This window comes from Serinus canaria, chromosome 2 (genome assembly GCF_022539315.1).
Source record: "Serinus canaria isolate serCan28SL12 chromosome 2, serCan2020, whole genome shotgun sequence".
Lineage (NCBI taxonomy): Eukaryota > Metazoa > Chordata > Aves > Passeriformes > Fringillidae > Serinus > Serinus canaria.
The window spans coordinates 78,186,945-78,212,673 of record NC_066315.1 but is presented as its reverse complement, the minus strand read 5'-3'; the positions used below and the strand labels follow the sequence as shown (position 1 = coordinate 78,212,673).

The 25,729-nt window shown below is 40.1% G+C and overlaps 1 protein-coding gene across 1 annotated transcript in view; it reads left to right on the top strand.

Moving 5' to 3' along the window:
• Nucleotides 1-25,729, top strand: part of TRIO (trio Rho guanine nucleotide exchange factor) — a 244,483-nt gene that overhangs the window by 113,768 nt on the left and 104,986 nt on the right. Inside the window, exons 12-18 of the mRNA XM_009096317.4 lie at nt 7,360-7,529; nt 8,437-8,611; nt 15,438-15,633; nt 16,222-16,388; nt 23,289-23,408; nt 24,844-25,035; nt 25,504-25,653. Of these exons, the coding sequence (XP_009094565.1) occupies nt 7,360-7,529; nt 8,437-8,611; nt 15,438-15,633; nt 16,222-16,388; nt 23,289-23,408; nt 24,844-25,035; nt 25,504-25,653 (1,170 nt within the window). The remainder of the gene's footprint in view (nt 1-7,359; nt 7,530-8,436; nt 8,612-15,437; nt 15,634-16,221; nt 16,389-23,288; nt 23,409-24,843; nt 25,036-25,503; nt 25,654-25,729) is intronic.

The following is a 25,729-nucleotide window of genomic DNA, read 5'->3' as shown; positions in this document are numbered from 1 at the left end:
TGAACCAGAAGGAGGTGCCTTAGTTGTTAAATAAAAAAATACCTTAAAAAGAGCACCAAAAAGCCCAACCCACCAACCAGTCAACCCCCAAAACACAAAAAAAACCCAAACAAAGCAAAACACCACCAATCCACCAATGCATTTTGCCCTTGAAGTATTCAGGGCAAATCGTGTCTGGTATATTTTTGTTTGTTTGTTTGTTTGTATTTTCCTGGTAAAAAAAATTAGACATGAAGAGTTAAACTCCTGTTTGTGTGTGACAGTTTGGAGGGAGCTGTAGAGCTTAGAAAAGCTGTTTGTCTGAGTTGTTGACTGTTTGAGACTTTGAAATCTGGCTGTGTAATATCCTTCCAATGCCTTGATTTCTTTGAAGTCAGCTGTTTCAGTATGTTTTATTCTTTTCCCCCAGAAATACTTCACGTTGAATGAATATGCTTCTCATTTGGATGAGAGTATTCCATTACCACTTCTCCCCTGTAGATTTACATAACCTTTATACCTGATGCAGAATATGCCTGCAATTTTCCTCCACTTCTCTAGGAAGCAGCAGCCCTTCAGTGACTGCCCAGTACTCCCACTCTGTTCATGCTGAGTAAATCAGCACAGTTTCTGCTTTCAACAGTGTGCTTGCCACGAAAAGCTCTTCCTGAAACTGACAGACTTTTGCTATCCATATACACAGAGCTGCTGTATGCTATGTATGCAGTAGCCTGTTGTGATGCACATGGAAAATACTGCCTGGCTTTAGCCTTTCCAGAAGTTTTGCAGGGAGGTAGTTAGAAGCTGGTAGAGCTCCCTGTGGCTTACAAATATCAAAAACCCAATATATTAAGTCCTCAGACTCCTCACAGCCTAACTTCAACAGACAGCATTTTTCAGTGGGGAGAAAAAGGAGCTATTCAGAAATGACAGAAATACAGTGTTATGTAATGGTATCACTCATTTTGCTTAGTGGGGATCTAAGAAAATCAGTTGCTTGCTATTTGTAAATTGTGATCACATGCTGCTATCTTATTGCAAGTTTTAAAATGGGAAGGTTGTGAGTATTGATTTTTGACTCCTGTGCATACAGTGAGAAATTTCAATCTATAAGCCAGACTCTTCAATGAAGTGATGTACTGAAGTTAAGCTGTGCACTGACAAGCTTTAAAAGTGTTTGGGATCATAAATATCCCTGTCAGGATCTTTGCATTGGAAGTACTATGTTTTGACAGATTTCTGGCCTGAGGAGGGGTAAGATACAACTGAACATCTGAAACAGACCATTGCAAGACAGTGGCACCCTTATGGCTTTTGTGCCTTTGGACATTTTATAAGATGGCAAGGGACGAGGTGGGAAAAAATTGCAGAGGTAAAAAAAATAACACTTAGAGATAGCAGTAACAAATAAGCAATTATCACAAAAGATTATGTGCAGAACATAGGAGCAGGGGTCTCAGTAGTCTCTGCTGTGAAGTGTGTCACAGACTAGAGATGAACAGCATTTTGGTGTGAGTTCAAATTCTTCCATACATAGGCATACACATGTGCACACACACCCTCTCCAAAATGGCTCCCTCAGCATCTGCGAGTGGGAAGACTGAAATCCTGTCCAAGCCAGGTGTTTGTTGTAGTGCCAAAGTAGAGCAACAGATATTTTCCTAACTGGAGTCAAGTGTGGGAATGCAGATCAGGCTGACTGTATGTGGAAGAGAATGATCTCTTAAGAGCCTGTTGGTTTTTTGCATATAACCTTTTGTGTGTATTCTGACAAGTTGATTATAAAATAGCTCAGAGCGCTTTTTATGTAAACATGGTATGCCTAATGGTGTTACTAGAAGACATGAGTCTACTTTTTTCATCTTACTCAAATGAAACTTTCCTCCAGAATAGACTGAGGTTGAAACAAGGAGAAGGGAAGTGGAATTGGCTAGGTTTTCAGATACAAAGCCATCATTACCAAAGTAATGAAACAGTGGTCTATGCAAGCTTTGGAAGGAAGGTGGCATCATTTTGAGGGTGCCAGTGCAAGGGAAGGCAGAGGAGGCCTGGCTCTAGCCACAGTGCTGCCCATTCATTCATATCTACCTGTGAGGCGTGTGCCTTTTGATTCAAAAAAGCTTGTTGATAATAGTCTTGCTTTGTATCAGAACTCACTGCTGGAAATACACTTTGCTCTGCATTGCCCAATATGGGAGGGTGTCCATAGCACAGCCTTGCATTAATTTTGTCTCGAGGTAGACCCTTAGATGACAGCCCTGCTCCTTTGGTTGCATGTCCCTCCTGATGTTCGATCTTACTGTGCTGGTGGTCTACAAGTTAAATTTGGATGTCACAAAAAAGGCTGCTTTCTCCTCTTCATGCTGGTTCCAGCAGCAGAGCATCTCTTGGATGCCCCCATCTAAGTGTAAAGGCTTTATCTATTTGGCTCATGCATCTCTAATACTTTTATTGTGTCATTATAGCACAGCAGTGATCAATGTAGCAGGTCTGGTAAAAGATATGAAGTGCATTCTGGTCAGTATTTTGATATGCTGCTCATCTTGTGAGAGTTGTGGAGCACACTTTTAAATCAGAAATTAGAAACACTCTCAGTGGCTGCACACTCAAATGTGTAGTGGCTTACTGCTGGTAGGACTGGAATTCGGTTTGCCAGCACAGCTTTTCTTCTCTCTTGAGTTTTTTAATACTGGTAGCTTCTTTGCTTGGAAAAAGGAGGAAATGTAAGTCCCAGTATTTCTGCAATAGCACAGAGTGCTTGACAAAAGTGAGGCAGAAGTAGACCTTTATGCTCTATTGAGCTATGTATAGACATTTTTCTCTAGTTCAGTTAAGAAATAGGGCAAATGTTAACAAGGTAGTAGTAGTTGATGTAATTTTATGAGCATGTGGGAAACTTGGTTTTGCTGCAAGGATGAATTTATTCTGAGTCAGAAATTAATTCCTGTATAACCATAGGATAGATAGGGATATCTGAAGCTTTTAAAGATAATTCTATCTAATTAAAAAAAAAAATGCAGGCATTTAGCATCTTAAATGCCACTGAACGCCTTGCAAGACAAACCCCATGGTGTTTAACATCTTAAGGTTTTTGTTTTTAAAAAGATGCATTTTTTTGTGCTCTGCATATCTTCAAAGCCAGAGCTTACAGGCAGACATACACACACTAGCCCCTTCCTATGCCTAGACATACTTGTTAGGGAGCACCATTGCAACCTTTGGCCCTGTACAAATAATAGGTCCTTCAACAATTGTGCCTGTGGTAATGCACATACTGCAGCAGTGTGCTGGGGGACACGGGCAGAAAGAGGAATTTGCAGTTTTTACATGCAGAAACCATGTGCCTTTCTTTGCCTGAGCCTACTGAAAAGGCATATCCAAAAGCCAGTATTACAAAAATGAAAAAATAACTTGTGAAAGATTGTGATGGATATTTTACCCTAATAAATAACTCTGTGCTCTTGGGTGAAGTATTAACTCGAAAACAGTTCTTCTCTGTTTATATTCAGCAAAATACAGTAGGGTCTTATTTAACTGCAGTCTTTCAGGAGATGGCAGAGATGGGACTTAAATGGATAGAGGCCCATGATGGAAACACTGAAACTTCCAGGATGTTGCAGACAATTGAAATAATACCATCTCAGTGACTAATGGCATGCTCCCAAGAACTTAGGAAAGAGGTACTACAGGATGCAGGCTCATCCAAGCAGATGTTTCTTAGTCTGTACTATATTTAGATCAAGAAAAAAAATCTGCTGAGTGAAACATTTGCCTGTCAGGGATTCAGAATTTTATTTCCCTCTCTAATTTTAATTCTGATAAGATGCAAAGAGCAGATGAAAAGAGGAGAAGAACCTCCTTCTGTGACTGGATTGAATTTTGTATGCAGTTTTTCTCACCGTATGTTAGAGCTGTCTTGCCGCTGGGTAAAGTTCTTACTGAGATCAGAGCATTTGATGGTTTGTTTAGGGATCTTCATGCTACTTCTTTTACAAAGAATAGAAAAAAAGATGACTGGAAGTTGCTCAAAAGTTCACACCGAGAGAAAGTTAATAGTTTTTTAATGATGAGTTTGTGGTTTTTTCCCCACTGGATTTTTGTTGCCAAGCTCTCTTTTTTGGAATAATGTGTTACTTCAGAAAGTCATTGCACTGTAAAATCTGTAATTCTGCACTGCTGAACATGTATGGGTAAGCTCTAGTCTCTGTTCACCCCCTGCTGTAAACTGTTTGCTTTCTTTTTGCTTTGCTGTGCAACCTTGTACAGTCTTCAACCTTAATTTTGTATCTGAAAACAAGGTAATTTATGTAATTTCCAGTATATCCAGGGTTCATTCTGGTTTGAAAGCTGCAGAGAAGCCAGCTGGCTACTGCCACCCATTAAGAATTAAGCCTCTCTCAGTACACTGCATGAATTTCTATCCAGCTTTAGTAACCTGACAGTTTTATTCATCTGTGGTGGCTTCATCATAACTTTTGTTTATAAACACACAGATTATTTTGAGAGGAAGATTTTTTGTCAGAAACTTACTTGGTGAATAAATGTAAAACGTTTATTTGGCAACGTATTAGAGTAACTTCTGCTATGGAAGTGTCACAGAGCTGTTTAGTCACTTCAATGGCTTAACTTGTTCCACTTTCAACAGCGTATGAATCACAGCTAGGCAAGTAATGCATACTAATTACTCTCCTTCTCTTTCTGCACTTTTCATAAAATGTTTTTGCTTCCCAAGCAGTGCACAATTCAGCTCATGGGCTAGGCAAACACAACGTATTTCTGAGCACTTCGGTACCTTGGGGGCCAGATACACGTTTACAGTGATGCCATGCTGACCAGGCACTAAGCCAGTCAGCGTCACACATGGTTGTGCTGGTGCCCATGTCCTTCTGCTCGAGTCAGGTGGTGTTGCCTTGAGCTGCCCCTGCAGAGGGAAAGGTCTGCATGTCCTCTGTTGGCTTGGTTTCCAGCATCCAAGGTGAGCTCTGAGGGAATTATTCACATGCACAATACATCACCAGTCCAGCACTTGTAGGTTTTGTTGCTTCTGCCAGATCTCCATCCAGTTACAGAAGTGGCTGAGGTGTACATGAGGAATAAAAAATGAAGAGGTGAGGTGAATTCCTTGTAAAGGTCTGACACAGCTCAGCTGCAGAAGGCATGTTGTTAAAAACTAAAGTGGCTCTCAGACATATCTCAAGCTGCAGAACAGGTACTTCTAAGGGACCCAGGGGGCAAACTTGATGCTGTCTGAGAAACTCAAAATGATTTCATCCCAGTTTCTCTGTAGTAAATATCTGTGTAAATTTGGCCGTTTGTAGGCAGCACAGTAAACATGGAGTGTATGTAAGCATGTACAGCCAGCAATGTCTTCCAGCCAGCACCAAGCACATTGCAGAAAACAACCAAGTGTTGCTCTCAAATATCTGTATCTGCACAGTTGCAAGCTGTACTGTCCAGCTCATTTGGAAGGTCTCTGACTCGATGCCCTATTTTTATGGCTCAGGCATAAACTTCACAAGCTAAGAGAGGAATAAATGCATGTCCTCTGGGCACTGAGTAAAATTTTCAGGCTGTATTTTTCGGGTTCTTGCTCTTAAGTTTCATTCATTTCCCAGTTGAAGTTGCATTCCAAAGTGCACATTTGGAAAAAAAAAAAATTGGATGCTGCATTGGGTTATGCTGGAATGAATGTTGACGAGTGCTTCTGACCCACTTGTAAGGTTCTATTGATTTGTGATCTTTTTAATAAGAAAGACTGCTGTGCTGTGGTGTTTACAACTGTGGAGTTGCATTCAGGTTTGTGACAAGCATTATCTTTGAAGTGTATGAGTAGTCAGAATAACAGTGTATATGAACACACAGTGCTGGTTTGGGGAGGAGGGCATAGTAGATTTGTAGAAAAGAGTCTGGTTAAATCTCTTTAGTTCACCACAGTTGTGAAAACTTAGCCTATGGCTTGGTTTACTCAAAACCTACAGGAGGCGCATAAAGCTATGAGGTGCCAAAACTGGCATTTGGTTTTAAAACAAAGTTTCAAAGGAACTAATTAATCAAGAGACCTGGAATCACTGAGTTTTCTATTTTCATGTATTAGTTAGGAAACATTTTTGATCAAAACATACATATACAAACAGCAGCATGAAGTGGCTATTTCTGTAGAAAATATTTAGCAAAGAAATAAAGAAAACATTCAGGTTTCTTTCTTTTGAATTTAAGCCAGTTTTGATTGCTTAGTTATGTATTTTAATGATGTTAACCTTTTAATTAGGTTCAAATGTCTCTCAAATATTCAAAGGCAGAGATTAAAATGTTGTCAAAGGACCTTAATACTTTTGATCAGATCAGAGTTACTCTTTTGGGATAAAAAACTAACTCTTGTTCTTGGAACAGCAGCATTCGGGATGGGTTGGTAAAGCAGACTGGAGGGACCGGGTTTGAATGCTTCCCGTAAGAGCAGCTGTTCCAGTGTGGTGTTGGTGCTGCTCATGGGAGTGTTGTAGGACACAGCCGTGCTCCTGCTGCTTTTTTTCAGTTCCACAATAGATGGCTAATGGTGTGTTGATGAGTGACTTTCACAAAGAGCCTAGGATGCAACAGTTTCCATTATGCTGTTGTGGAAAAGAACACTGTAGGGTTCTTCATGTGACCAGCAGTGATACCTGTCCAGCAAATACGTAGGGATTTTTGTGTAAGCCGTGGTGGATGGGCATTTTTGAGCAGGGATATGTGCACATGGGAAGAATGTAGAATTAACTGGTAGAATTGCTTATGATGATTTTTGTTGTAATAGTGTGAAACTGAAGTCAGGAGGGCAAACACCATCATGATAGAACAATAACTTCTCATATCTGATTTGTCTCTGTATTTTGTTTTCTGAAATGCTCTTTCTTTTTCCTTTTTTTGAAGGCCAGTGAAAAGTGTTATGTTGTCTGTGTGCAGTGTCAGCCCAGCAGTGCAAATTTGATGGTGGCTACAATACATCTCCCTTCCTTCCTTCCTTCCTTCCTCCCTTCTCTCGGAGAGTGTTACCATAGCATTTCTCTCCCAGGGACTCTCGCGCAGAGCTGCAGATGGGATTCTCACTATGAACTCTGTGCTGCTCAATCGGATACGCTCAGTTCTGTAGAAGCAAAATGGGGAAGAAAGGGTGACTTAGCAACACGGATAAAGCTTTCCTGGTATTTCCAAGAAGCGAAAACCTTTTTTGAAACAAAGGCTTGTCTTCATTAATATGAGGATGGGATTTTTCTATGAAGAAAAACAAATCCTCTCTCTTCCTGCCACCTCAGTCTGTTTTCTCTTGTCCATGGAGATGGATTCAGAATAGTTGACTGCCTGATCCTCGGGCTTACATTTCTTGCTTTTTCCCCTTTCCTTTAGCTGTGGACGTGGCTTGAAGAGCTGCAGAAAGAACTGCTTGATGATGTCTATGCTGAGTCTGTGGAGGCTGTCCAAGACCTGATTAAACGTTTTGGTCAACAGCAACAGACCACTCTGCAGGTTACAGTCAATGTCATAAAAGAAGGTGAAGATCTCATACAGCAGCTAAGGTAAGACAGATTTTTATTTCAATCTCCCCTGCCATTTATCTGATGTTCTGTGAGGTTCTTTCTATTTTGAGGGTAGAGATGATGAATACAAGATATGACCTATAAATAAAACTTGTAAATATTAGGACTACAGGGATCTCTCATGCTGTACTGACGGTCTCTAAACCTCTGTTTACAGGAAGCTCAGCTTATAAACACTGCTGCCACAAGAAGGAGATTTTGTTGACATAAGCTACCTTTTTGATAGAGGCAGTTATGTGTTTTTGTAATCTGACATGCAGGGCTCCACTGCATTTTGAGTTCTGAGCATGAGCCTTTTTATAAAGAGACACTTGAATTTGTTTTGCATACTGACAAGTAACTTCATTGTAGTAAAAGCCAAGTTTGTGGTCCATTTCATTCCAAAATGATCTGAATAAATAAATTTGGTTCCCAGCTGCTCTGGTACATGTCTCCTTTCCTACAGGAGATAAACAAATCTGAATTTGCAGGTTTTATACTCAGGTAAAAGATTAAGTAATTTTTTTTAATGAACTAATTTTGATTTTCTTTCCTTGCCAGGAAGATTCAGGAAAGTAAATAGTTATCATATGCTACTTCCTTTTCACAGTGGCAGCATTTGTCTCTGGTTTTAAATTTTATCCTTCCTGTAAACAGAATGTCTTTTCATGTTGAATTGGGAAAAAAATGAAGGTAATTAATTTCCTTTTTTTTAAGTACTACAGCATAGCTTGACTTTTTATTTACAAAGATGTACAGACTTAATTTTCATGCAATATGGTTTGCACCAACTTCATCTGAAGCAGCCTTATATCTTGTGGTCACTAATATAGTGTCCAAATTGTACGGGTTTGTTTTCAATAATGCTCTTTTTTTCTTCCCCCTCCCCTCTCTCTGCTTTGAATAGGGATTCTGCCATTTCTAGTAACAAGACCCCCCATAACAGCTCGATCAACCACATAGAGACAGTCCTGCAGCAGCTGGATGAGGCCCAGTCTCAGATGGAGGAGCTTTTCCAAGAACGCAAGATCAAACTGGAGCTGTTTCTGCAGCTCCGCATATTTGAAAGAGATGCAATAGATGTGAGTGTTTGCTCTCAGACTTCACTGCACCCATTTCTCCTCTTGTCTAGGAATGTTTATGCTGACATTGTGTAGTTGCATTGGCATGTGGCTCAAATGGCTGATAGACTTAATTCTTACCTGAACTAAGGTTTTTGTCCTGTGTGTGGAAAGTGTCAGAAGAGCTCAGTGCTCAGCAGAGCTGAGCTTTTTCATTTGCTCTTGGTGCATCTTCAAGCAAATGCTACCTTGATATAGCTAGTATACCTGCAGTTAATATGGATAGGACTTGCAAGATGGTTTCATACAAACCCTCTAAACTGATGCTTTGTAGTAACAACCCTCTTCTTCTCAACAACCCTCTTCTCTTCCCTTTACCAAATCAGCAGTTTTCAGTTGGCAGCTGCAAGTGGTATTTGAAATTCTATCTTAATCACTGAGAATGTTCTATGTGCTGTAATTTTTTAAAAATAAAATTGTTTTCCACCTCCAAAAATAATTCAATAGCTGCTGCAGTGCTTCACTCCTGCAAAACTTCAAGAAGTTTTAAGCCTGTCCAAACTTCGAAGGGCAGTTACAGCTTATCAGTTGAAAAGTTTCTGTTTGTGTGCAGGAACATGGACACAAACAGACATGAAACTCCACAGGGAACTCAGGTTAGCAGAGTTGCTAACCTAAAAAAAAACCCCTTCAGCTAAGTTCATATGACTTCATAAAACTACTAGTGCTCTACACAGTGACTGTGTACTTACCTCAAAATTCTGAAAACCAGGAGTTAAATGATAAGCTTGCCCCTTTGCTTGTGTGTAGTAAAAGCTGCCACTGTTGGTTATTAATGTAAAGGTAAAAGAGGCAGCCAGTAGAAAGCTGCTCAGGATTTTAGTGATAGTGTCCTGGGTTTTTAGTGTTTTGGTTTGGGTGTTTCTTCCCCTTCTGAAAATCAGGATTTGATGTCATGGCTGAAGTCTGGTTTAGCTAAGCACACTGTTAGGGGCAGTGCAGAAATAGGCAGACACAGTTCCTTGATCCTTACCCACAGAGGAAGTGAGAGTGTATGCTCCACAGTAATAACAACTCTGCTGTAAAGGAAGACTAAAAAGGTTTTTTTTCAGTTTTGCAATTCACACTGGTCTGCAGAGAGTTTTCTACTTTGACTATGTGAAAGTAGCTTTTCTGCTTTGATCATGTGAGAGTAGCTATCTCACATATGCTTACAATCCTTGCAGGAGTGATCAACAGTGCTTGATATCTGTGAGATGTTCTCAGAACACTTTTTTTGAAGGAATGGCAGCTGTGTGGGGCAGTGCATACCAAGAAAATTAATGCAAGAATTAGAATAAAGGTTTGAGTGAAGTTCACTATCAAGTTGATTGCTCTCTGTTGTAGGTTACATAAGCCAGGATTCTACAGCAGTAAAAGGCTGGTTGCAGGAGCCCTGCCTTGCAGATGTGTTCTAGTCCTTCAGTTCAGGTCAGCATCTCTATAGGTAGGAGTACTTCTGGTACTGCTACTTGGTGATGCCCATAGGATTTGGCATCAGAAAGCTGCAAACCCTAACTTCATAGAATCATGGAATAGAATATGCTGAGTTGGAAGGGACCCACAAGGGTCATCAGGTCCAACTGCTGGCCCTGCACAGGACATCCCAAGAGTCACACCATGTGCCTGGAAGTGTTGCCCAAATGCTTCTTGAACTCTGTCAGGCTGGTGCTGTGACCATTTCCCTGGAGAGCCCAACCACCTTCTGGGAGAAGAACCTTTTCCTGATATCCTACTTAAACCTCCTCTAGCTCTGCTTCATGTTGTTTCCTTGAGTCCTATCACTGGTCATAAGGGTCACTGGGCACCTCACAGTGTACCTGCCCTTCCACTTCCCTTCATGAGGATTTGAATACTGCAGTGAGATGTCCCCTCAGTCTCCTCTTCTCCAGGCTGAACAGACCAAGTGACCTCAGCTGCTCCTCATACAGCTTCCCCTCCAAACCCTTCACCATCTTTTTAGTCCTCCTTAGGATTCTCTTTAATAAATTAGTGTCTTTTTTATACTGTACTGCCCAAAACTGCATGGACTTGACAGGTCTTGCTTTTTCTAAACCTGACACACTTGGCATGTTTCACATTTTGCCACATACAACAAAAAGCAAAGCACCAGTTAACTTGTTGAAAGAGTTAGTATAGTTTGTCTGTATGGCTTAGAAATAGAAATCATGCCTATTTTTGATTGATGGAGAGTCCTTCAAGGAAGAAAATGCGCCTGGCTGCAGAGTGACTTCAGCAAAATGTTGATTGTTTTGCTGTCTCTGTACCATGTCTTCCCTGCTTCCTCAGCAAAACACGCTTCTCTTTTCCCTCTCCCTGAAGGCAGGCGTCTGTTCGGAAACTTCCGGGAAGAAAATGTGGGGGCTAGTTCCAGGTCAGTTGTTTGAAAGCAGAAGCTCAGCTGAAGTAACTTGATAATGAGGAGGAGCCAGATGCCAGCTAGGAATTTGCAGATCTTGTTTTGGCCTTCTCCTTCCTCCTGGATTTTGTGTGACTGGTCCAGTCAATTAAGACGTAGCTGTAGGGGCAGTTAATTCAGTGGAGCATCCTGTGAGGACAGCTCTTCTCAAAGGCAAGTCATGTTTCTACTTCTCTTACTGCTTGCAAAATTACACAGGCTAAAATGGGACAAAGGGCTCCCCTAGCACTGCAGGGTTATAACCATGCAGCTGGTCTTCTGAGGACAGTGGTGAGATTTGCAGGCAGGGTTAATTCCCTTCTTCTCCTTACTCTTCCCGAATAATTTGCTGATAAAATACTTTGTTTCTTTGCTGATAAAATACTTCCTTTCTTTTATCCTACAACTTTTCAGATACCTCTGCTCTTCTGAAATGGGTATAACTACAGTACTGCCTCTATTTTGCCCCTTGCTCTTGGCATATAAACTTTACCTTCTCTATCTTCAGCATGATTTTTAATGCCATTGTTGGTGAGCTATTTCAAGGACTCCTCTGTAAATGCCTGAATTAACTAAAGGCAAGAATGAGCAAAATAATGTAGGTGAAGATTCCCTTGCTAGTGTGATTTAGAAGCATGAGGAAGGTGTGTGTGAACCCAGTGGGACAGTAACACTGGGGGCGAAGTACACAGTTCAAAATGTGTTTGTCTCATTTGTGTCTGAGCATTTTTGCCTGTCTGTAACTTACAGGGCCCTACACAGAGCATACCACACACTTTTCAGCTCACAGCTTTATCTCAACTCTATTTTTGGACCGTACTTAAAAGATGCCTGTTAAATCACACTGCTGAAAAGACAAGGATGTAAAATGCTGGGGTATCACAGAGACCTAACTCCTCTCCCTTTCCCATTTCCCCCCCCTTTTTATTTTTTCTCCTAAGCACACAAATAAAAAACAATATTTACCGGGTCTTGATGAGCACTCAGTTGGTACCATGAATGGTAGACACTTCTGAGAAGAGACCTGTGCTTATTTATTTCTTTCCCACTCAGTGTGAAAGCATCCTTTCCATGTTATACCCGCTTTGTTTCCTGTCAGTGTTTCCTTTACATTTAATAGAATGTAGTGATGTCAGGCAGCTCAGAATCTGCACCAGGAACTTCTTGAACACATGCTATGGTGAATTGTTAGCCTGTGTTTATGCTGGATTGTCCATTTCCTGAGAGCAGGATGAATTTATGATTCAGTTACTTTAGAATTCTATTAGTCATTTGTTCTGTTTGTTTAATACTGATTGTCTTGACAAAACTTTACAAGCTAAATGGAAGCCTGCTTGCTTTGAAAGTGTAAAGCAAAACTTTAGAGGAAGCACTGAAGAGTGTGGGCAGAGAGGGCTTAGTGAATGCTATATCTATATTAACTCTGCCTTCAGATTTGCACAGTGGGTGCAATGGCTGAAATAGGCCACCTTGCACCACCTAATTACTGCTGATAAAATATGAGGATTACTGCCCTTGTTAGCAAAGTTCTCTGTGATGGTCATTGACTACTTAGCTTTTGAATCAGTGTGGAAACATGCTGGCATTATTTATTTGTATTGTGGGCATCCTCATCTTTTGAAGGGGAAAAGAAATACATTGGTCTTGTTCAGAGTGTTTCAAACTGCTTTAAACAGTATGTGTGCCATGATCCTAAGCATGGCATTTGTTGTATGAAATAGCATAGGAAAAGCTATAATTCTTACTGGCTGTTTGTGGCTGTTCTTTGGAGGCACTATTAGTGAAACCTCTTGGCTGAGGCAACACACAGTTTTGACCCCTTGAAACTCGTTGGTTTTCCTATCAAGTAGAGGGAATCTTAGGAGCTAGTGACTACAATCTATTTCATGATTATAATAATACTGACACAGCCACAGCAGTGCCGTATTGTGACCTTGCTGTGTTTTTTACTTTATTCCCACTTAAATTCCCAGTAAAAGATATGAGGTTTGTCATCTGTTCTGAAGGGAGATGGACTGGCTTTCCTTGTAAAACAGTGTTATAAATGTGCCATGTTGAATCTTAATCCTTTGTATCATGGTGTTTAGAAAGATGGTGTTTTAATAGTGGAGTTTTGCAACCTTTTTTAATGCTCAGATTTCTGTTTGACAAAGTCCTACTACTTCAGGGTAACTTTTGAATGTTGTTAACTGATCTGGATGAAAATAAGATGGTAAATCTGTTTTCTTAGAACTTCCCTAGTGGATCAAGAAACAAATATTATATGACTTCCACTGCTTTTAATAATAAATGAACACAGAGTTTCAGAGAGAAGCTGGGAAGAGCAGAGCTGAGATGCACAAGAGCAGAAAAGAGAGGTAGCTGAAAGTAAGCAATTTCTCTGGCTAGACTATCAGGAAAACATGAAGTTTCTTTAAAATTTCAGATCACTTAAAAGAAAGTGAAGAGCAGAGGAAGGTGATGAGACATGTTGGGCATGGACCAAGTAAAAAGGAAATGAAGTGAACTTGTTAAGGATTTTGTGTGATGGAAAGCCTGGTTTTGTGTGTTTAGAGGGAAAACCACTCACAATGCTTAAATAGAGATTGTGTGATGTTTAGAGCACATGGAAGATGAAAGGAGCAATGGCTAAAAGCTCTGTCCTGTCTATCTTCCTGAATACTTTGGTCATCAGCTTTTCTGTTTTCAGTGTTACCCCTGGCACTTGAGTTTCTGCATGTTTTCACTTCAGCAGAGGTAGCTGTGAGCAGGTTTAGGGATTGCAAATAGCTACCTTAATTATTTGGTATCTCCCGTCACAATGTGATGTAAAACTCAAACACTTAGTGATTCAAGTGGTTTTTTTTTGCAGAGCACCTTTGAAACAGGAAGTAACTCACTGGTGCCACAATTTTAATATTCATTGCTTGATGTGTCCATTTCTTTATGGCATCATGTGAGCGGAATGGAAAAAAGCCTTCATGAGAGATTGTAGCAAACTACAGAAACTTTATACAAACTATTTAACTCTTCTAATCTCCCCAGTTCTGCTTTTTTTCTAGAAGGCCTGTTTTCCTGGAATTTCTCTTGTCATTTAACTGTCTCACTAACTTTGGGGCTATTACAGCCACTTGAAAAGGGGTAGTTGCATCTTTCTTGTGCTGACAACAAATGACTTGGGTTAAATATTTATGCACTTAGATACTTGATTGCTAGTGCCCATTAAGTCAGGTCCTCTTTTTGTTGTGTCTTGCTGCATAAATAGGTACTTTCTTCTCATTTAGCACCATTCACATGAGTTTGCCCTACTCCTGAAATCGTAGAACACTTGAACTAAGCCATACTTGTTTCTTGATACCTATAATTTTGCTTTCCCAATGAACTGCAGTTTTTGGTGCTAAAACTGCTGCAAATTCTGGAAAAAAATTGATTATTGGATTATTGGCTTGAGGGATGTTTTAGACAGACTTTTCTGAAGTAACTTATGCATCAAATCTGTATGAACTCAGCCCACTTTGGTAATGAGGATTGCAAAGTACTACACTTGTTTTGTGTTAGCCTTAAAACCAGTTTTGTACCCTAACTAAAAGGAATATTTTATATTTCAGATAGGCTTTGCAGTATGATTTGGAAAATACACTTGTGTGGACAGACATGGAGCACTTACTGTTGTGATACATGTGTTTAAAAACCCCAAAACTTTTTAAGCTACATTTCTTAGGACATCCTGCAGCGAAGAATAAAATCCAGAATTAAAATGTGAAAACTGAAATGTAGCTGAAGAATATCAGCAAGCAAATTTAGTTCTGACATTGTAGTAATGTTGTAATAAAGTATGCTTTTGGTTTTGCTGGATTGGTTTTGCTGGATTCACTGAGTACCCAGCCTTTTGTGGTAAGTGCTTCTCAGTTGTCTGGCAGAACTGAAAGGTGCAGGTGGCCTGGATGCTTCCTGCCCACAGAAGGGTAAAGCTGGCTTTCTTGGAAAAGGGATCAAGATTGGCATAATTGTATGATCAGGTGGCTCTTGATGTGTGAATTATTACTTGATGCACTCTGGGGAATTACCAAGGTGTTCCAGATTCACATTTTCCTTTAAAAGGGGAGATAAAAACTTGTAAACTTTTTCTGTTTCACAAGTAAAGTGTTGATGGAGTACCTTCAATAAGGCAGGGTCACATACCCATCGTGTTGCATGCACTGGTTGAAGAGCTGCAGCAGTTCTCAAAGAGGTTCTTTTGGATTGTTTGCCAAAATCTAAAATCCATGCTAAGATAGCCTGTGTCTGAATCAAGTCTAATTTGATCATTGATGTCAATCAACAATGAACAACTTGAGTTCACTACTTCAATCATCAGTGCAACATTGGAAAGAAACTGTTTTCTGTTGTGTAATGGGTAATTGAACATGGTCTCCTTCCTTTTTCCCCCAGATTATTTCAGACCTTGAGTCTTGGAATGATGAGCTCTCTCAGCAGATGAATGACTTTGACACTGAAGATCTTACAATAGCAGAACAGAGGCTCCAGCATCATGCCGACAAAGCCCTGACCATGAATAACTTGACCTTTGATGTCATCCACCAAGGGCAGGATCTGCTGCAGTATGTCAATGAAGTGCAGGCATCTGGTAAGATGGCTCCTTTGTGCTATTCCAGGCTTTCTAATTATCCAGTTGTCTCTCCACGGGATGTGTGAAAATAACAGGGATGCTGGTTAACTGTAAACTGGGGACATGTGAACTCCTTTATACTCAAATCATTCAATGGTGTTCATAAGAACACACTGGCACGTAAATGTCATCAGAGTTGGTAGCACTTGAAGATGAAGCTGTTTTTAGAGAAAGGGATTTCACTCAGGATGTCTGTAAAATTAGAGTAAACAAGGGAATGTTAGTTTTATAGGTAGTCAGATCAATGCAGTCAAACAAAGACTGTCAGCTTTCAAGTAATGTCTTCCTTTTTTGTTCCTTATGCCCCTGCTCCTTCATTTGCTATTTTTCACTGTATATAATTGCATAGGGTAAGTATCAGACTTTAAAAACACCCCCATGTTGCACTTTTTAAGAGTGCAAACCCCTGTACTCATGTAAGCAAATCCTCCAAGGATTAGGTTGAACTTGGAGAAGGAACTAGAAAATATAGCATAGAGCAGTGGAAACGGGCAGTTTGTCTGGGAAGCTTTGCGACTCATTCCTATCCGACCATCCCGACTGCAGGTGTGGAGCTGCTGTGCGACAGAGACGTGGACATGGCCACTCGCGTGCAGGACCTGCTGGAGTTCCTGCACGAGAAGCAGCAGGAGCTGGACGTGGCGGCCGAGCAGCACCGCAAGCACCTGGAGCAGTGCGTGCAGCTGCGCCACCTGCAGGCAGAGGTCAAGCAGGTATGGCCACCCTGGCAGCCGTGCCCTCCCGGGGAGCTCTGCTCCCAAAAACACGCGCGGGAAACCACCTCCTGCTGCATAAAGTATCTCGTTGGGAGCAGGGCAGGACTTTGGTCCCCTGAGAAACTTCATCTTCTGTTAACATCAAGTGCATTTTTTTAACTTGCATCACTGCTCGATCTTGCTGCCTGGATCTAGAGCAGAAGTTCTGTGGGAGCAGCTGAGAGAGCTGGGGATGTTTAGCCTGGAATAAAGGAATCTCAGGGGGGACCTTATCACTCTCTGTATCAAAGTAGGAGTTGGGTTCTTTACCTGGTTAACAAGTGATAGGACAAAGAAGCAAAGTCCTCAAGTTGTGCCACAGAAGGTTTAGATTAGATATTAGGAAAAATTTCTTCACTGAAGGGGTTTTTAAGCACTGGAACAGGACTGATGGAGGTACCATCCCTGAAGATATTTAAAAGACATGTAGATGAGACACTGAGACAACATGCTTTTTGGCAGTGCTAGGTTAACAGACTTGATGGTTGTAGAGGTTTTTTCCAACCCAAGTTATTCTGCTATTCTGTAGATACAAGTCAAGTATTTGAAGTATAGAGTGATTTGAGCTAATGTTAAACCCATGCTTTTACCATCTATATGGTGATGAACAACAGTGCTCAGTCAAAGGCCCTGCACACTAATCTAATATTTCTGGGTCTGTTATTTGAAACATCTATCTACAAACAGTGATAAAATAATATAGAAGAAAAACAGTTTTGCTTCTCCTGGCAATAAAGTAGCAAGTTTTGAGGTCTTGATCTGATACACACATAAACCTTTGGTGATTTGAGATGTGGGCAAAGCCATGAAGTAGGTGAGAGTTTAAAAATGAAACAAGGCAATAGAAAAGGTAAGAGGTTATTTTTGTCTTGCTCACACTTGGCAGCATCACAGAAGTTTGCTATAGTCTGTTGTATTACTGTGGCCCATAATGAGACTGAATGACAACTCCCAAACTTCTAAGTAATATCAAAGAGGTCCTGCTAGGACTAGGAGAAGTGAATAGGAGGTTCCCAAAGTATTTTCAGGCAGTGGTTGGTTGCTCTACAGTAGCAGATGTTAAGTTTCTGTGTGGTCTTGAATTAAAGGAATGCCAAAAACTGATAGTTGTCTGCTGTCAGTGCAATATAGACATCAGTCAAATACTTGATGTTCTATTTCAAGGCTTTGCATACTCAACTGTGCTGTATCTGCCTTAGCACTTACTCATCTTGGTAAGTGCAGATTCCAAATTCCTCCTTGGTTGAGATAAAGGTGTTGCAGATCAGGATAGTTTCTGTACTCAGTAGCATTTTAATTGAAGATGAAGGAAAAGAGTGCACATCTGCAAAGGAAGGAAAAATTAAAAGAAATAATGCCAGCTGAGGCAATCTCATCCCTTTATGGTATGTCAGTGGGTTTGGGTGGGATGGGTTAGTAAGAAAAAAAATTGTTAATTTCCATGATACTGAAATAGTATTCAGCGAAAGATCAGAATATAGCAGTTTGCTAATATTTCAGAGAAACACTAAATAGTTACTTATATTGCATTCTCCCACAATAAAGTGAGTGCTTTGCTCCTCTAGCTTTTTTGTATGCAAGTTAAATGTTACAAAAAAGACGTGTTTAAACCTGTGTTTGAAACAAATGTTCTGTATTTTGGCACAAACAGGCAGATGATGAACATCATGGATTTTAGAGGAATGCCCCTATTGCACATAGTGATTACAAATCACTGTGAGATTACAATCACTCTGCGATTTGTAGATCATTCTGTAAGAAATTTCTAACTTTTTTGACCCACTACTAGCCCTGACTGAAACTGAAGCTAAAATTTAGATTCTTAAGAAAGTACTGGAAAAGCTTATCTTATAATAAAGGTATAAGTAGTACATAAACATAGCCAGCTGTCTTTTCTTGGTAGACTGGGATTTGGAAGAAAAAAGCATATTCTTTTTTCTGTTTCTAAAACATCCCTCTATCAAGTGGGGTTTTATATTGAATTAAATGCCATAATATGTGTGAACTTTCAGACAATCATACATGAACATGTAGCTTACAGAAGGTTCGTGTATTACTTTTCCAGATTTTACTGTACAGATTCACCTGCAATACTTGCCCAGCCTGAGGCCTGAAAATTGAATGGAACTCAATCTGAATGTTAATACATTGTCTCACAGGATTTCTTTTGAGCCCTTTGGAGTGCTTTGAGGATAGTAACTCTTGGTTTTGAGATTACAGTTGCCTTTTCATAAAACCACATCTGATTTATTTTTATTTTTATTAAACAAGATTAAGGAAGCATGATCTTCTCCTCTCTCTTCTGCACTAGGAAAAACTTTATAGGTCAGCAGGTCACAGTAGGTGCTTTACCTGAGAGTAAAATGAAGTGGTAAACCTCCTCTTCAGTCTGTTTGTGTTTTGTTGCCTGAAGCAGTGAACACATGGTTTCCCTGTTCAATTACTGTGATTTTTGGTTAGATTTTTTTGTTGATGAACTGGGTGTAAGCATATTTATTATGTAGATGGGATACTGTCTCCATAGCAAGAATTCAAACAGTATTTCCATTTAAATTCTTCCTGCCAAAGCAACATTACTGCTCTTGTATTTTCACACACACACATGCACACACACACATTTATATAAAATACATAAAAATATGTAGCTTGTAGTCATGTGAAGAGGTTAGACTGGAACACTGCAGGAATTCAGACAAATACTTGCAAAGATTCTCTTCCATACTAGGTACTGAAACCTTGTGCTTAATGAATTTTTATCAAATAAGCACAGAGAGTAGACAAAAACATTGAGTATTGCTTCTTCCTTAACTATTGTGCCTGTTCTGCTTTGTGGCGCTGAAGGTTTGTATATCAAGCCTCAGGACTAGGAGGAAACACAAGAGCCAGAAGATGAACAGAGGTTTAAAGAAAACCTGCAAAGAATTTCCTTGTCAACTTGATGTGTAATAGGTGCAGAAAGGGCAATAGCAGATAGCAAATTACAGTGTAGAAAAACCGTGGAAGACAGGGAGAAGAGAATGCTGACTGAAATAAAAGAGACAGCTGTATGTGGGGAAAGCAACATGGAAAGGAAAATGTGAGCACTTTCTTGCAGGGCAGGGACATATGAGTAGGTGGAGGCAGAGTAATATTTATGAGAATGTCTGTCTCATGCAGAACTCCAGCTGCATGTTTGCCAGACAAACCTTCTTTATTAATCACCTAACATACAGCTGTTGGATTACTTACTGCTACAATCACTCCCACGTACTCAGTGTGTAGAGTGAATGCTTTACTGTGCTTAAGGTCAAAATCCCTACCAAGCTTCAAAGCCAATCCAGTTGGTTTCAGTATGCTCATTAAGCCTTTTCAGTGCAATGTTTTCTGATGTTCTGATCATGGTGTATGTTCTTGGATATATAACTGTGTATTCATCTATGTACAGTGGTGTACAGATACTTCAGCCCTCAAGAGTACCTTAAGCTGCTTTGTGTTTTCACTGGCAAATCTTTTAGCTTGGTGCTTGAGCTCTGACTATCCCAAAATACTACTCAGGAAGGGTATCCTGGCACTCCATGTAGTGCCATATGGATATGAAAACATAGCTAAGACAGCAGACTGAAGCAGGTTGTCTTGTGATCATGTTTAGTTACAGTCAAAAATCTGTCCAAGAAACTAGTCCTAAATCAAGCATTTATTACAGATCTACCTTTCTGACCTTTTCAAGTGTCCCAAGTGACTCAAATTCTGTCTCTTTTCCACACCTTTGCTGATGCTTTTCTAGCCTGTTGAAGGCTGTGAGGGGAAAGATGGGGGTTGTGATCCACTCAGACAGGGAGGTGGTGGGAACGTGAACATGCCAACAAACCCTGAAGGCAGCACCCCTGGAAGGAGAACAGGCTCTCTATTTCCTAATGCTTATATTTTTCCTTGTGTCAGAGCAGAAGGAATGGGAGAGTACTGCCTGCAAATTTCCCCCTGTGAGTTTCACCAGCTTGTGTACTTGCACCCTGACCTGCACCAAGCAGGAGGACAAGTCTTTGTGTTTGAAATGGCATGTTCTGTTCTAGCTGTTGCTGCTGTAAATAATGGGATGCCAAGTCAAGAGAAGCTTTCAATTGGTACTACTTAAGCATTCTCCTTCATTAACATTCTCTGAAGAAGGCTAGATATATAAGAACCCTAAAAAGGTGTGTTTTGTTACACCATACATGGAAAAATTACTTTTTAAGCAAGAGAAGGATAACTTTAAGACAAAATAAAAATAAAAAAGGAGTTGGAAAAAAAAAATCATCTGTCTCTGTGTTCTTGCAGGCAATTTATTTGTCCATGTAAGGTTTCTATCTGCAGTCTCTTGGACCCATTTGCTTCCCTCAGAAGCTGCTGTTTTTCCTACTCCTGAGGCTTACCCAGGCTTTCTGCCTGAGTGTTAAAAATCCCCAGATGTCTTAGCAGCTTAGGAACTCCCAGTTTCTTTCACAGTCTCTTTTGGGTGCCTCCAGACTGTGATCTGCAGGTGTCACCTTTGCAGTAGGAGAGGTTGTTCCAAAGCTGGAGCCATCTTTCCCTTACTTTCAAGGCTGCCCCTGACCCCGTGCTTTCTCCCCAGAAGACCAGAATGTGCGCCCAGTTGCACATCTGGCATGCCCTTCCTCCTACATTGTAGACTTTTCTACAGGCTTGCAGAATTTATATAGGAGAACACAAATACATGCTGTCAGGGTGGAAAAAACTTGTTAGCTATTCATTGTGCAGACAGAAATGGCAAAACCTGCATTAATAATACAACAATGTCACAGTCTGGATAAGTGTAAGTGAGAGGGTGAGATTGTGGTGCAGATTTGAGGGAATGGATGTTGTGTCAGGGTGGCTTGACCTCAGTGGCTTCAAGCTGACACTTTAGAGTGTGCTATGGATGTAGAGCCACATGTGCCTTTCAGGTTGTGAGGAATTGTGTTTTATAGGTCATTGTCTTGGATTCTGCCCATGTTCTGCCCATTTGCTGACTGCAAATGCAGTCATATCATTCTGATCACTTAATGCATTAATGCTATAATTGGTAGTGCCATGTGTGGATCACTGGATGAGAATATTTAGTGTTAAGAACTAACTGATCTGGTAGCTAATATATTTATTAGCAGCGATTAAAGGTCTAAAATCAATTAGTAGGAAGAAGTTAGAAAAACTGGGGAAGTTCAAATCAACTGGGCCTAAAGAAATTCACTCTGGAATACTTAGAAAGCTGCCATTGTTTCCAAACATGAGGAGATTGGATGGGATTCTGGAGGCCTGAAACTCAACATCTACTTCTCAAAAGTGGAAAAGGACTAGCTGAGGGAGGATTATAGGTCAGCTAGTTTAACAGTGTTCCCAGGAAAAATATTGAAACAAGTAGATCATTAAACTTGAACAGTGACAAAAGGAGAAAAGGCTAACCCAGGTCAATTAATCATAGCTTTCCATTGATAACCCCTCCTTTTTTATCTGACAAGGCAACAGCTCTTCTGGGAGGGGTGGAAAAGCAGTGTCAAAGCTTTTAAAATAGTGCAGCTCAGTGTGTCTGGCCCTAACTTACTATGAGAATGTCATATGAGACTAAATTACCAGGAATGATAACTTGCTGAAAAAACATACTCAGTAACAAAACTTATTAAGTGACTCAGTAGATTGGAAAACATTAAAAATATTTTAAGAAGTTGTGTTTGTCTGTATTTGGATACTATTAATTCATGTTCTCAGTCAGAAAATCTATGTGTTAGCAATTTTGCTATTGAACTTGAAGTTAAAAGCAGGAGCACCTGGGGTTTTGAAAAGGGGTTTTGAGTTCATCAGAATATGCTGGATTACAGTTCAGAATTATCTTGATGGGAGAATGGGAGAACTGTACTTTAAGAAGGATATGAGTTTGAATAGTGAAAAATACAGAGCATGATGTACTGGAAAAAATGATCAGCTAAATAAATACAGGGGTAATTACTGGCTGGGCAGCAGTTCCATAGAAGAGTTGTACAGATGACAGTGAATAACCTGAATTATGTCCCATTTTACTCAGTATTTGAAAAATTATGACCAAGTCATGGTTATCAACTGGAGAGAGCTCATAAAAGAGCAGTGTTCTAGAAAAACAAGGTGACTGACCTCACGTGGGAGAGATTGAAGAGACTGTGGTCAACAGCATAAGAGGAGTCTAAAGGAGGGAATCAGATAATGCTCCTGATGGAGAGAGGAGAGGGAAAAACAAAGTTGATACAAAGAGGGAGAAAATGTCCTTTTTTTCTTTTTCTTTGTTTTTTTTTGGGGAAGGGTCTAAAAAGCTGTCTGTTCCTGCTGTTGATAAAGAACATATAAAGTGGCCTCCTGAGGTTTCTGCCCAGCCATGGATTCTTCCAGTTTCACTGGACACATCAAAGAAGGCACATTCTGAAAAATTAAAATCTTCAAGCAGTTAAAAGGGCACTCAATGATCGCATTTTTCTCAACATTACCGTTCAAAATTATATGCGTACTTTTTACTAAGCTATAGATCTTTAATTTGCAGTACTCACACTGGCTTTCAGGCAACTATTACTTGTAACTTGTTCCAGCTTTTCAGGTGACAGAAGCAGTATTCAGAAGCACAACCTTTTTCAGAGTATGAACTGAAGCCGCAAGCATGTAGTAGTTGACTGCAAGCTGTGAGTTGATAGCTCAGTGAAATTGTACTGAATGTCATTCACTGTGCTTACTCAATATAAAATTCACTCCAGTATGTAATTAACAAATTATTTAGTTATCAATTCCAGTGCTGATGTAACCTTAAATGTTTTTGCCTCTACAGTAGTGCTTTTTTGCTGGTTGGCAGTGGAATTGTGTATTTCATGGTCTTCTCTTTTGTTACAGGTTTTGGGCTGGATTCGAAATGGAGAGTCAATGTTAAATGCTGGGCTCATCACTGCTAGCTCTTTGCAGGAGGCAGAACAGTTACAGAGGGAGCATGAGCAGTTTCAACATGCAATAGAGGTAAAAGCACCATTTTAGTGACCATGGCCTTGTAGTTACAGTTCTCTGTAAATAGCACTCTTGGATTCGTGCTACAGTATTTTCAGTTTAGGAAAAGCTGTTGAACTCATGGCAAAGAGACAGAAACACAGAAGCTGGTGTTAGTTCTTACTTATTTTGAAGCTGCAGTTCCAGGTGAACATCTTCTGAGTGCCTTTTTGCATCTTTATAAAGTGGTAGCTATTCACAGCAATTTTGCTGAAAATAGTGTTTTCATTTGTTACTTCTGTCCTAGAACATAACTTGTAATTCTAAATGTAAAAAAAAAATAAGACTAAGAGGACCAGGAAGTGGCAGTTTTGTGTATTCTGAGGTCATCCTTTAATATTTCCATTTTTTTTGAGAGTAGGTTTCAATGAAACTTCTATGTGGTGGTGTGTCAATCCTCCTGCCATGGCTTCAAGCTAAACTTATCTGACTGGTCATATGGCTGCCAAAAAATAGGCAAGGTTCTTAAGATTGATTGAATTGCAGTATTATTTACTTATATGCACTACTGAGTAACTTAGTGCTAATATTAGCATTATTATGATTGTTTGGGTAGACTATTTTCAGAACTACTCTGCCTTGCAGTAACTCTTTAATGTTCTTTTCCTGTCTGGTATAATTTTATGCTTCCCCTCTCTTGATTTTTTTTTCTTTTAATTAAAATTTGCACTGTATGCCCCCTCATTTTGAGGAGCTTTGGTAAATCTGAAGTATAAAAATTATGAGACCTCTAATCTTCTTCTAGTGAAGAAGATTATTGATTTGTTTGTCAGTTTAAGAATAAATTATGAGGAAGCTTAAAAATCTGTTTGTCCTAGGCCATTCTTTACTCAGATATAATACTTAGTAGTATTTAACCCCTTAATATTATTATATTACTTGGTTTTAGGCAAGTATTTTTCTGCCCAGAAAGATACAGTTTAAAAAATTGCTTGCAGTCAATAGACAGTTGTCTTTTTTATTGGTCTGCACGCATGGACCTTTCTTTGCTCACTACTGATGTGCAAAAGACTGAAGTTAAAGTTGTAAAGATTGCCAGAATAAAGCAGATTTTTTTCATCTTCTTTATTCTCACTGTGAAGGGAAAGAAAATCAAACTGAAATTCATAATTACAACAACATGTAATGCAGCATAGATATATCACATGTAGCTTAATGCCAGACAGTTACTATTTGTTAAGAACTGCTATTTAGTGTTGATTTGATGATAAATCTCTACAGGGTTATTTCCTTTGTATATGCATAGAGAAGTCACACAGTAACTAGTGTCAGACAGTCATTGTCAGTTGATGGGTGTTTGTGCATGTACAGAAGTGTCATTGACACAGTGGAAATGTGAGCCTCTGAGGTCTCCAAGTAAATGAACTGAAGTGCTCCACTAAACTCCTGACTTTTCACCTCTTGTCAGAAAACACATCAGAGTGCCCTGCAGGTTCAGCAGAAGGCAGAGGCAATGCTGCAGGCTAATCACTACGATATGGACATGATCCGGGAGTGTGCAGAGAAGGTCGCTTCCCACTGGCAACAGCTGATGCTGAAGATGGAGGATCGCCTCAAGCTTGTGAATGCCTCTGTTGCCTTCTATAAAACTTCTGAGCAGGTACAGAAATGCAGAAGGTCTGCCTTGGTTAATTCCTCAGTGTGACATAAAACAGCATTACTTGAAATAATGGTTGATGAGGTTTGGTTATGTTTACTCATTTGATGGCTAGTTCTGGTTTTTGTGTGGGAGTCAGAGAAAAATCAGTTTAATCTAATTGTCCACAGAAAAGTTTGGGGGGAGGTTGGCAAGGCTGCCTCCTCTGCAGCTATAACTTAAGCCCATCCAGAGCTACGCAGTCAGAGAGGCAGAGAAAGATGAACAGTTTTAGGGACAGCCTCTGAGCACTTCCACATAAGCAGGCCAGTGCTGGCAAACCTACAGCCAAAGTTTTTTTTGCCTTAAGTCCCAGTCAAAACATGTCAGAAGCTAGGGGGTATATATAAGGAGTAGATGGGTTTTCTTTTTTTTGAGGCCTGAATTTTGATTTTTTTTGCCTTACTGAATTGGCCTTCTTTTTCCTGAAAGGTGTGCAGTGTGCTGGAAAGCCTGGAGCAAGAATATAAGCGAGAAGAAGATTGGTGCGGGGGAGCAGACAAACTGGGCCCCAACTCTGAAACAGATCACGTTACTCCCATGATAAGCAAACACCTGGAGCAGAAGGAAGCGTTTCTGAAGGTAAGGTTGGGGATTTTTTGTGGTCTCTTGTGTCTTGGGAAGCATGCAGGCAAACAGCTCTTACAGTGCTGACGTG